The 11521-nt window shown below is 50.8% G+C and overlaps 1 protein-coding gene across 1 annotated transcript; it reads right to left on the reverse strand.

The window, feature by feature from the left end:
- Positions 1-424: 424 nt before the first annotated feature.
- On the reverse strand, positions 425-6886 carry KLK5 (kallikrein related peptidase 5). Its single transcript, XM_045988335.1, has 5 exons — positions 6814-6886; positions 4429-4693; positions 3388-3644; positions 3127-3260; positions 425-580 (listed from the first exon to the last, which is right to left on the reverse strand). The coding sequence occupies exons 1-5, from the start codon at positions 6884-6886 to the stop codon at positions 425-427; spliced, it is 885 nt and encodes a 294-aa protein (XP_045844291.1).
- Between the last annotated feature and the right edge of the window lie 4635 nt (positions 6887-11521).

The following is an 11521-nucleotide window of genomic DNA, read 5'->3' on the forward strand; positions in this document are numbered from 1 at the left end:
AACACAGTTGTGCAGAGGGAAGAAGCAACTTGTTCCTCGCTTCCTGATCATTCAGTGAGTGGGGGACACCACATACAGAGCTCACTTCTCCTCAGACGCTTTATTTCTGGGACCAAATTTGGGTCATAGCTGCTGAACAAGAATAGCCTCTGGGCCTGAGGAAGGAAGCATGGGGGAGACTGAGGGGCAGCCCTCACCTTGGTCTTTCTGGGAAACTCTCCCTAGGACCTGACTGGAAAGACAGGGTCAGCCCAGGGCTGGGGAAGGGAGATCCTGATTCCAGGACACTTGGGGAGGGGCTGGAGAGATTAACAACCCCAACATCCTCAGGAAGGAACAGGGGTGTGGAGGGAGTGTCATGGTCCCTGCAGGAGTGATGACGGCAGTGGGTGGGGCACACCAGAATGCTGGGTCCTGGGATGCCTCATGAGTTCGACTGAATGGTGTCCTTGATCCACTTAGTGAATTGGCAGAGGTTGGTGTAGACGCCGGGTCTGTTTGGCTGGGCACAGGGAAAGTCTCCCCAGGACACGAGGCCCTGTAGGGAGCCATTGCAGACCACAGGTCCCCCGGAATCACCCTGTGGAAGAGAAAGGAGTTCAGAGAGGTGGAGTTGTGGGGAGGTGGAAGGAGGGAGACAACACAGGTGAAGAAGGGCCAGGGTGGCAAGAGATAGAGACATAGAGGTGGAAAAAGTAGAGAGGTGAAGAGACACGAAGACAGGGAGGGACAAACAGGTAAGACAGAGAAAGAGAGAGAGTGAGAGAGGAAATGTTAACATTTCCATGTAAGTCTCACCTTTAGAGGTTCCGTTTGCCCTCTCACCCAATGCCACTTCTTCTGTGTGACTCCCTCACTGTGTCTCCCTGCCCCTATTTGTCTTTCTCTAGTCCAACCTTTGAACCCTGCATTTCTCCTACTGAGCACACATGACTTACACCTCCCCTTTGCAGAGAGGCAGCTCTTGGCCCCTGAAGGCTGGGGTTTTCTCATCCTGGGCACCACTGACACAGGGACCAGGTCATTCTTTGCTGTGGCGGCCGTCCTACACATTGGATGATGTTCAGTAGCATCCTTGACCCCTATGCATTACATGCCAGTCACTGCCTTCCTCCCCCAGGCACAGCTGTGATAACCAAAATATCACCAGGCATTGTCATATCTCCCCTGGGGGGCAGGAGGCAGGTTGAGGATTGCTTCTTTGGGTTTCCGTTCCATAGCTCCCCAAACTCCTGCAGCTACTCTCCTATAATAATACTCACCACACTTTACTGTCATTTCTTCTGAATGTTTATGCAATATACTAGTATCACTTATAAAGAAATCCAGAGCCCGACTTCTTTCCCTGTTAGCATACACTACTTCAGGGCAAAAGAGCCTGACTGCCTGCACCTCTCAATTTCAACTTCCTTGGAGTTTAATTTTTCTCATTATATTTTGTTTAATATCCCTGCAGAGTTTCCTTTGAGAGGCAGTTCTTTAACTGCTCTGAGCTTGGCTCCTCGTCGGCAAGATAGAGCTAATAATAATGGTTAGGTGAGTCAATGAGCTCATGTACGTGAACCACATAAAGTAGGGGCCCGTGTTGTTATTATATTATTATTATAGTACTAGTGTTGTTATTACTTTTTGCTCTGAGTAGCAACACCCTGGCCGCACGCTGGTATGAAAAGCTAACTGAGGTCTGCAAACTGAAAAACAAGATGCAAAGCTTGGCTTCAGGAAAGTGAAATGGTTTTAAATGCTGACATTTGAGGGGCACCTGCCTGGCTCAGTCGGTGGACCGCCTGCCTCTCAATCTTGAGGTCGAGTTCGAGCCCCACGTGAAGGGTAGAGATCACTTAAACATAAAAATCTTTTTAAAAAGTGCGGACATTTGAATTAGGTGTGCTTTCTTCTGATAAAAATCCCTCCGCCCACTCCTCTGTCCAGATGTGTGTGTTTCCATATTGAGTGGGGACAGAAATGACATTGGGAAGTTGCTGTAATCCTCAGGTTTGTAAAATTTGGGGGGAAGGGCCCTTTCCCAGCCATCAGAGTGGACAGGAGTGCTGTCTGAGGCTGTAGCTTACTTACTAACTGCCAATATTACTGAAGGGTTTGTCCTGCCAGCAGAGAGCACCTTAATCTACATCCTTCTAGAATCCTTCAGGGCCTGAATACAGGGGAGGGTCCTGATCCCTGCAAGAGTTTAGTTTTAATTTCTGTCATCCTCAACAGATAGAGCTTCCATGAGGACATAGAGAAGCTCTGTCTTGGGGGTCAAGGAATATTTGTTGAACATGGACCCCACCCACCTCCCCAGGCTCAACTCTTGCTGCGTCCACTCCCCCCACCCAGTCTCCCAAACACTCTGGCTTTTTCTGTTCTTTGAACCGCCAAACTCTTCCCTGCTGCAGGGCCTTTGCAAGTGTTTTCTTTCCTTTAACCTTTGCAAGGCTGGCTCCTTGGTCTCAATAAGTCTCTACCCACTCTTGGAGGAGGCCCTTCCAACCACCTTTTTGAATATTGTCCCTCATCACTCCCTACCATAAAACTATGTTTTATTTTCTGCATGATTTTTATCATTCTCTGGAATCACCTTATTTATGCATTTTCTTGACCATTGGGATTTTTAAAATAGTTTTAGTTTCTATTTCATTTTAAATAATCTCTGTGCCCAGCATGGGGCTTGAGTTCACAACCCTGGGATCATGAATCACACGTTCTTCTAACTGAGCCACCCAGATGCCCCTCTTTTTCACTTTTTAAAATGTAGCTACTAGGGGCTCCTGGGTGGCTCAGTTGGTTAAGCATCTGCCTTGGGCTCAGGTCATGATCCCAGCCAGGGTCCTGGGATGGAGCCCTGCATGGGGCTCCCTGCTCAGCAGGGAGTCTGATTCTCCTTCCTCCCCTCCCCCGGCTTATACATGCGTGTGTGCAAGCGCTCTCTCTCGTAAATAAATAAAATCTTTAAAATAATCAAATAAAATGTAGCACCTAGAAAATTTAAAATGACATGTATGACTCACATTATATTTCTACTGGACAGGGCTGTGTTCCCAGCACTTTGCAAGGTTTCAAGTTACACAGCTGGCACTCGGGGTGTATTACCTGCCGCATGAATGCCAGAGTCTTGAGCCTTACCTGACACGAGTCTCTTCCTGCCTCGTCGCCAGCGCAGAACATAGTGGAATCTATCTGTCCTGGATAGGCCTTCCTGCACCTGTCGGCACTTAGCACAGTGATGTTCAAGCACTGGAGGACCTTGGGGAATTTAACTGTCAGAAACACACAGAGCAAGGCCACTGTGAGCAACGGAGGAAGATGGGGGAGGGGCAGTGCTCAGAGGCAGAGAGGGGGAGAAGGCAGACATGGGTGTGCATCAAGAGGGACCTGGACTCTCACCGTGGGGGCTGCTGGTTGTTCCAAAGCCAGAAACCAAGCAGCTGGTCCCAGCAGTTGGACAGTGGGGGGAGATGTTGATGGGTTTAACAGCCTGAGTCTCACGAATTTTTCTGTTCAGTTTGATGAGCATGAGGTCATTGGAGTGGCCGGGATGGGAATAGCCAGGATGGGGGATGGATTTGATCCCTTTGAACAACTGCTGCCCAGTTTCATAAACGGGTGACAGGGAATGGTGGCCGAGGCGAATTCTGTAAAATCTAAAGAAGGTAGTGCAGATTATTAGCAAAGCCCACATTCAGTGCCTAGTACACCCCATTCCAGTCCCAACCTTGACTTCACCCCATCCCATCCCCACCCCGAATCCTTTCCCCACATAGAAACCACCACATCTGCATTCCCAACCTTGATCCAACCACCCCAATGTCAAATCCAACCCCCTCCAACCTCTCATAACTCTAATCTCAACCCCATCCTCAATCCTACATCCATTCCCGCCCTCAGCCCTAACCCATCCCTGTGTATCTGCACCCATCTCCAATTCTCCTAATGGTATCTCCATTCCAGACAGTCAGAAGACGCATGCCCAACTCCAGATCCAACCCATTCCCATCCCTGATCCTCGTCCCAATTCTTCACCCGCCTTCAAACCATCAATACATGCATTCCCAACTCCAAATCCAGCCATTTCCAGTGTCATTCATAAAGCTAACCCCAACCCCATCGTCAACCCCAGAGCTATTTCCAATCCCAACACCATTTTCATCGCCACCCTACCCCATCCCAAACTCTAAAGCCACTCTGAATCTCATCTCCATTCCAAACCAACCACTCAACATATGCACTCCTCACCCCCAAATCCACCGCATCTCTAACTCCCACCCCTACCACAATCCTCTCCCCAGCCTAATCCCATTCGCCACCCCAACTCCATCCTTGATCCCATCTCAGCTGTATCCCTTTCTCACCCGCGTGCGACACTCACATCCATGGCCCTCCCCCTGCCCCTGCCCTGTCCAGCCCTGCTCCTGGAGCCCCACTCACGGCTTCCGGCAGTGGGCCGCTGTGAGCAGCCACTGCGGATTCACCAGCACGGCCCCACAGTAGAGCTGGTTGGGCTGCAGCAACAGCGCACCCTGCCACGGCTGGGCGTGTATCTCGCAGTCGGACCCATTCACGATGCGGCTGCTGCTGCCTTCGTCTGCCCTGGTGTCCTCCTGGGCCCCAGCTCCAGTGTCCCGGGTGCTTCCAGAGGGTCCAGTGTCTAAGGGGTTGTCGCAGGAGGTAGCATCATTTGCAAGAACAGGTTCTGGGGGCAGAAAATGGGCGGGGCTTGGGATCAGGGCGGAGCTTGGGCTCAGCGGCTGGATCTTAGATCCAAGGTGGGATCAGCCAGAGCTCCTCTCACCCCCTGAAAGACTTATACTGAGGAGGGCGTCGGCCCAGGACTTTAGGGGCGGGGTCTGGAATCTAAGGTTGAAACCTATAAAGAAGGGCAAGGCTTAGAACTCAAGGACAGGGCACCTGGGTGGCTTGGTGGGTTAAAGCCTCTGCCTTCAGCTCAGGTCGTGATCCCAGGGTCCTGGGACTGAGCCCCATATCAGGTTCTCTGCTCAGCGGGGAGCCTGCTTCCTCCTCTCTCTCTGCCTGCCTCTTTGCCTGCTTGTGATCTCTGTCTGTCAAATAAATAAAATCTTTAAAAAAAAAAAGAAAGAAAGAAAAAGAAAGAACTCAAGGACAGAGTCCAGGATGAGGTGGTTTACTGGACTCTGCACCTCAGGGTTCCTGGGAGTGGGCTACAGCTCAGTGGGCGGGGCCAAGAAGGTAAAGTTGGACAAGCCCAGAGGCGGAGCCAAGGTTCAGGGGATGGAGACTGAGAATGGACCGGTGACCAGGGCTTTCTAGGTGGGACTCTGGTTCAAGAAGTGTGATCAGTCCTCAGCGAATGAGGTCAGGGCTGGAAGGGGCAGTTTGAGAGGCCAGGGTCACGTGGAGAGATGGAGTCTAGAAAGATCCCTGACTTTGGGCAAGGAGGTAGGGCTGGGTTTTAGGAGCTGCAGACAGGATCGGAAGGGGCAGTGGCCCCAAACCTGGAGAGCCATCTAGGTGGGGCCTGGCTTGCAGGGTGGGGGGTGCATGCCCAAGGGGACCCTGTCTGTGGATAAAGTCTGGACTAGCAGTGTAGTGGACGAAAGGGGGTCAGAGTCAGAGCCCCCAGGCGGAGGGAGAGTTGGGGGAACAGAACCAGGGGAAGTGCTCAGCTAGAGGGGCCTGGTGGCGACAGAAAGTAGGACTGATTTTGAATTCTCCATCAAGGACTTGCCTCCTGAATCCTCCTGGCAATCCCTCAGACAGACATAGATACCTCACTCCATCGCCAGTCCCCCACAGTCTGTCCACTCCCTCATACTCTTGCTGATGACCCACAGACGCCGAGCCCTGGCGCGCACATCCAGGAAACACGCGCACAACTGTTGCCACAGATAAGCATGCACACAGTTGCATGAGAGATGCACATCGTCTCCACCGGGGTAGCTACAGGCACGGCTGGGTCTCATGGTGCACACACTTCCCAAGCACCTGCACTGGGCAGCAGCCTCACAAGGTCTCGCACACCCACGCAGTATCTCAGGCACGTGTATGAATCCCTGTAGAGAACAGCACAGGCTCTCCTGCACACAGACACATTGGCATGGTGACAATACTACACCCTGTAAGCCCAGCAGTAAGTGACCTGGTATCATCCATCCTCACACAGCCACCATCTCAAAGTGACAGACACTTCAGCCCACACAATCCCTTAGGGGAGGGATGGAAACTCCACCCACGCAGCTGCCCCATCGCACAGACAGTCGCCTATAAACACGTAGTCACCATCACCCAGACACAGAACCTCAAGCGGTCTCACAACCCAAGTCAAGCCACACATAATCCCGCACTCAGCCGCAATCCCACAGCCCCAAACCGTTACCTGCGCGCACCTGGCCACGCATTTTCACCGTAAAAAGCGCTTTTGTGACACGCAAGCCGGTGACACAGGGACAAGGACTCCAGATACCTTCAGCCACACAGAGCCACACACATAATGTGCGTACAATTACTAGCACAGACATTGAGCCACACATGATCTTGAATGCACACACACCCAGTCACACAATCAGACGCACAGCCTCCAAGCTAGTGCACCTGTTGCAGGCAGTCACTTGATATGGGGAAAGACACCCCCCCCCACACACACACACAGTGACAGGCACACAGCCACACACAATCACCTGAACATGAAAAAGGACACCGACTCGCAGTCACCCAGTCCTAGAGCCATACCCCATCACACAGAATCCCCTTGGGACCAACACTCCAGTGTCCCTCAGAGAGTCACCCATATCCCACCCAGTTAGTCTACAGGCACACAACAGGGCTTCTGGTTACCTGTCACCCCCACCATCAGGGCTGTGATCAGGGCACCGGCCATCCACATCCAGGGGTGTCCTGCTGGAGCCATGGCCACTGCACCTTGTGGGGAGGACAGAGGACAGGGAGGCCAGGATGATTCTGGGAGGCCCTTACCCCACCTCCTTTCCTTCCCTGCCCCATTTTCTAGGGCAGAAAGGAACCACAAGGGGATCGCCCCCCAAGCCAGAGACTATAGACTTCAGAGGAGCAGACATCCAGCCCCCTCCAGTCACACAATGAAGGAGGGTAAAGAGAGAGTAGGGGTGCATCCAAGACGCAGACACCTGTCCCTGTGGTCTTCCCCAGGCCTCACCTGCTGAGTCCCCCGGGTAGGGGGTGGGGAACCGGCTCCCAGCTCAGCCACAGACTTCTCAGGTCTGTGCCGTCCTGCAGCCACCTCCTCCTCGGCTCTGGGCACTCAGCCTGAGTTATAACCACCCACTGATCCCCGGGGCACATTCCCAGGGAGTGAGGCGCCCTGCCAGGCCTCAACAATCACTCCTCCTGCTTCCCCCCACCTCCGCCCCCAGAGCACCCCCCACCCAGTCCTGAAGGCCACTCCCTACTTCCCTGGCGGGGAGGGGGGCTGGGGGAAGCTGAGAAGGGGTCTCTGCAGGGCTGGCCTACCCAGCCATGAACCCCCTTCCCCCCAGCCTTGAGCTCACGCTTCTCACCAGCTCTGGGTGGTCTTCTTGATACCCAGATTTTTCTTTATTTTCTGTGTTCTTCACTCATTCTGCATCTCTCCATCCCACTTTATCATCTTCCCATCTTTGTCTGTTTTTTCAAACTCTTACAGCCTTCTTTCTCTGTGTTTGCTTCCCTCGGAATCTTTCTGAGTCTCTCTCAACATGGGACATGCCCACCAAGTATCTTGCTTTGGGTCTCTCTCCCCACGCTTTGTCTTGTCACTCTCCCTGCGTCTCAATGCATCTGTCTCTCTGCCCCTTCCTCTCTGTTTTTCTGTGTCTCTAACCCTTGCCCTTTATCTGTGTCTCCTGATTCTCTTTCTTTTTAATGGTTCTGAATGGTGCGTACATCAAATATATCTTAGGATTCTGGTCTTATTTTCCTTTACTTCTTCTCTGCCTTTTTTTTTTTTTTTTTTTTACAGCTTTGAGGTGGAATCAGGGTACAATAAACTGTGCACATCTAATGTGTAGGATTTGATGAGTTCTGACACACATCACCACCAATAGGAAGCATATCCATGACTCCCTTTATGTGTCTGTGATTCTCGATCTTTCTCTATGCCTCAGAGTCTCTCTTGTACCTTTCCTCCTCTGTTACCTCTCTTTCCCCTGTGACTCTATCCTTCCCAGTCTCCCTCTGTTTCTCTCTCTGCATCTGTACCATTCTGTCCCTCCCCCCACCCCCATCACAGGCTCCAGGTATCTGCGTCTCTGCATCATTGTGTCTCTCTGTCTCCCTGCCTTGCATTGCGGGTAGAGGAGATTCAAGCCACTTTGCCAAAGGGATCCCCTCATCCTCCTTCCTGCCCTTCACCCTGGGGCTGGGGCCACAGGGCATAAAGGGGTAGGGATCCAGTCTGGGGGCCCCCTGCCAAGGACTTGGCTGGGCTGGTGCAGTCAGGCGTGGGTGAGAGGGTTGGGCAGGCCACCTGTTGATGGGGAAAGAGGCCAAGAGGCCAGGATAGGGGGCGGGTGGCTCCTGGCCCTTTGGGAAATGGGGCACTGGGTGGGGATCCCAAAAGGTGGCTTCCGTCTCACCAGCCCTGGGCCATCTGGAGCTGCCTCTCCCAACCTCTTCTACATTTGAGTTCTTCTTTCTGTCTGGCTCCGACTCTCTGAATTCATCTCTACCTGTGTCTTCAAGTTTCTGACCCCCTGGGACGTGGAGCCAAATACTCAACCCCATCTCCTGAGCACCCCCTGTGCTCCACCCATGAACAAAATGGACAAGGACTCCTGGCGATGCTGCAGTCCTCATAGAACTCACATTCCTTGAGGGCAGAACTGAGCTGAATTGCTCACTTCTGTAACCTGGCACCTGACGAACCAGAGGTTTTGGAGCCCTTAGGGTGGTTTCAGGGTACAGGGGGGAAAACAGCGTTCTGAGGCTTATTTTGATTATTTGCTATTTGTATTGCACACATGGAAGTGACAAATATGGCAACCCACTTCTTCTGCAATCTTTCAAGGTTGGCTTACAACCCTTTTAATTCTAGATATGTCTCTTTACTCCAGACAGGTCTTTACCGTAGTGTTTGGTTTCTTTTACAAACTAGATTAATTAAGTCTCTTCAAACATTTTCAAACTACATTTCTATTTCTTAAAGGATTTTATTTATTTATTTGAGAGAGAGAGAGAGATCACACAAGGAGGAGTAGGGGCAGAGGGAAAAGGAGATTCACTGCTGAGTAGGGAGCTCAACACGGAACTCAACCTCAGGACCCTGGGAAAATGACCTGAGTCAAAGGCAGATGCTTAACCAACTGAGCCATCCAGGTGCCCCTGACACATTCATTCTCTTCTGGAAGCCCTTCAGTTTTTAGACAGACCTCCCAGAACATTTAGGTAAATTTATGCATCTGGACATATTACATTTGTAAATATGATCAACATGATATTCTTTCAAGTACCCCAACACAGGCTATAAATTTAGCAAGATGTCAACTTAAAAACCTTCAGCATTTCAAGCTGAAGTCAGGAGATGGTCTCTGTAATGGGTAAAATTCTCTTAGACATAGAAGCACCTTAACATGCAGACAGTCCGCTTTAAAAAAAAAATGATTAGGGGCACCTGGGTGGCTCTGTCTTTAGGCGTCTGCCTTCAGCTCAGGTCATGATCCCAGGGTCCTGGGATCAAGCCCCGCATCGGGCTCTCTGCTCAGAGCCTGCTCCCCTTCCTCTCTCTCTGCCTGCTTCTCTGCCTACTTGTGATCTCTGTCTCTCAAATATATAAATGAATAAATCTTCAAAAAAATAAAAAAATTTTAAAATAAAAAATCTGTAAAAAAAAAAAAAAGATTCATGTTAAGCCTTTAAACATGTCTATGCTCAACTTGAGAAGGTACCAGAATTGAAAGAAAGCTACCCTATAGCCGAGCAGTCAGGAACTGAGACTCTGGCACCAATCCCCTAACATTCAACCTCCAGCTTGGCCGTCTGCTCTCTGTGAAACTTTGGGCAAATCGTGGAGCCTCTCTGTGTCTTGGTTTCCCCATCCCTAACATCAGAACAATAACAGTACTTAGTTCATAGGTGCGCTATGAGATTAAATGAGTTAATAGATAAAACCCTTAGCACCTATGAGATTAAATGAGTTAATAGATAGAGCCCTTAGACCAGTGCCTGTCATGTACTAAGTAAGTGTTACTGGTTGTATCCATTAAACAAGGTAATTCTCTCTTAATGAATTGAAGTTGATTTTGCTCTGGACATTCATTGACTGGTTCCTCCTGGTGACTGGTGCATTTCATGGCCCTATTTACCATCCAAAACCTTTAGAAGGGATTGGTCAAGGCGGGCCATTCACATGACTGAGTATTTCTACATACACATAAAGATCCGCCACTCCCTCCATCATGTGTCTTGATCAACTTTCACCTTGCCTTGGTTCTTAAGACATGTGCCTTTTCTCCAAATCTGAAGATCTTTGCAACTGAGGGACTTTGTTCTATTAAAATGCTCTCTCTGTCTTCAGACCACATAACTCTCCCATCACAGAATGACACACGATTGACTTTGAACATCTAGCTGTTGCTCTGTTTAATGACGTCCGATTTCATTCTAAGCTGTGCTGGGCAAAATAAGGTTGCAATAAATATCGAAACAAATGAATTGTTGTTTCTGATTCTCCCTCTGTTCCTGAATACTTCTCTGCTCTTAAATCCAGCCTCCACATAGGGCTGCCATTGCCTTCTCTCTCTCTCTTTCTTTCTGGGAGCCCCTAACTGTCCCTCTTGCTTTGCTGGGAGGACCCCTGGCTTAGAGGTTATTTTGCCTTCCTCACAGATGATGCCAGGGAGGTTGTAGAGAAGAAGGCTTCTCCTAGGACAGGGACAGCCCTGGGACTTAGGATAGAGGCATGTACATCAGTTAGGGATCATGCGTGGTGCACGGCTGTGGAAGCAGCCCAGAGAGCATGCAGAAGCCTAACCCTCATTTCTCTGGAGACATCCCATCTCTCCTCTTTCCTGCCCATTGCTTTCCCCCTCAAATGGACTGCAGCAAGATCTTTCTAGAACGCAGATCTGACCCTGTAGCTCTCTCTAGGCCACGGGTTTCTTCCTGGCACTCAAGGTCAGCATGATCTTCCACTAACCTACGCTCCCAGCCACGTCACCCACTTCTCCCACCTCAAACTCCAGCTTCACCATTGTGGATGATTCACCATCTGGGGCACATCAGGTGTTCTCACACCCCCAGGACGTTCTACAGGTTGTCCCTTCTATGATGATGAACGTCATCCACCCAACCCTCTCCGTACGGTGAGCTCCTATGCAGCCCCCTTCTCCAGACTGCCTGGCCCCAGCTCAGCCCTCTTCTTTCCCCGCACCATCACTTCGACCTCCTCTCTGGCCTCCAGTCTCTCTCCTCTGGTCCATCCCCTACAAGGTCCCAGCGCTGCTCTTGTTCACAAGCCTTCCATGGCTCCCCACTGCCCTCAGGAGAAAGTTTTATCCTCTTAATCTGGGGTCTGAGGTCCTTTGGGATCTGG

The sequence above is a fragment of the Meles meles genome, chromosome 19 (assembly GCF_922984935.1).
Source record: "Meles meles chromosome 19, mMelMel3.1 paternal haplotype, whole genome shotgun sequence".
NCBI classification, from domain to species: domain Eukaryota; kingdom Metazoa; phylum Chordata; class Mammalia; order Carnivora; family Mustelidae; genus Meles; species Meles meles.

Coding starts and splice junctions, on each gene's coding strand:
- KLK5 (XM_045988335.1), bottom strand. CDS start 6,886: ATGGCTCCAGCAGGACACCCCTGGATGTGGATGGCCGGTGCCCTGATC. Junction 3,645..4,428: donor GCGGCCCACTGCCGGAAGCC/GTGAGTGGGGCT, acceptor TACCTTCTTTAG/ATTTTACAGAATTCGCCTCG. Junction 3,261..3,387: donor AACAACCAGCAGCCCCCACG/GTGAGAGTCCAG, acceptor TGTTTCTGACAG/TTAAATTCCCCAAGGTCCTC.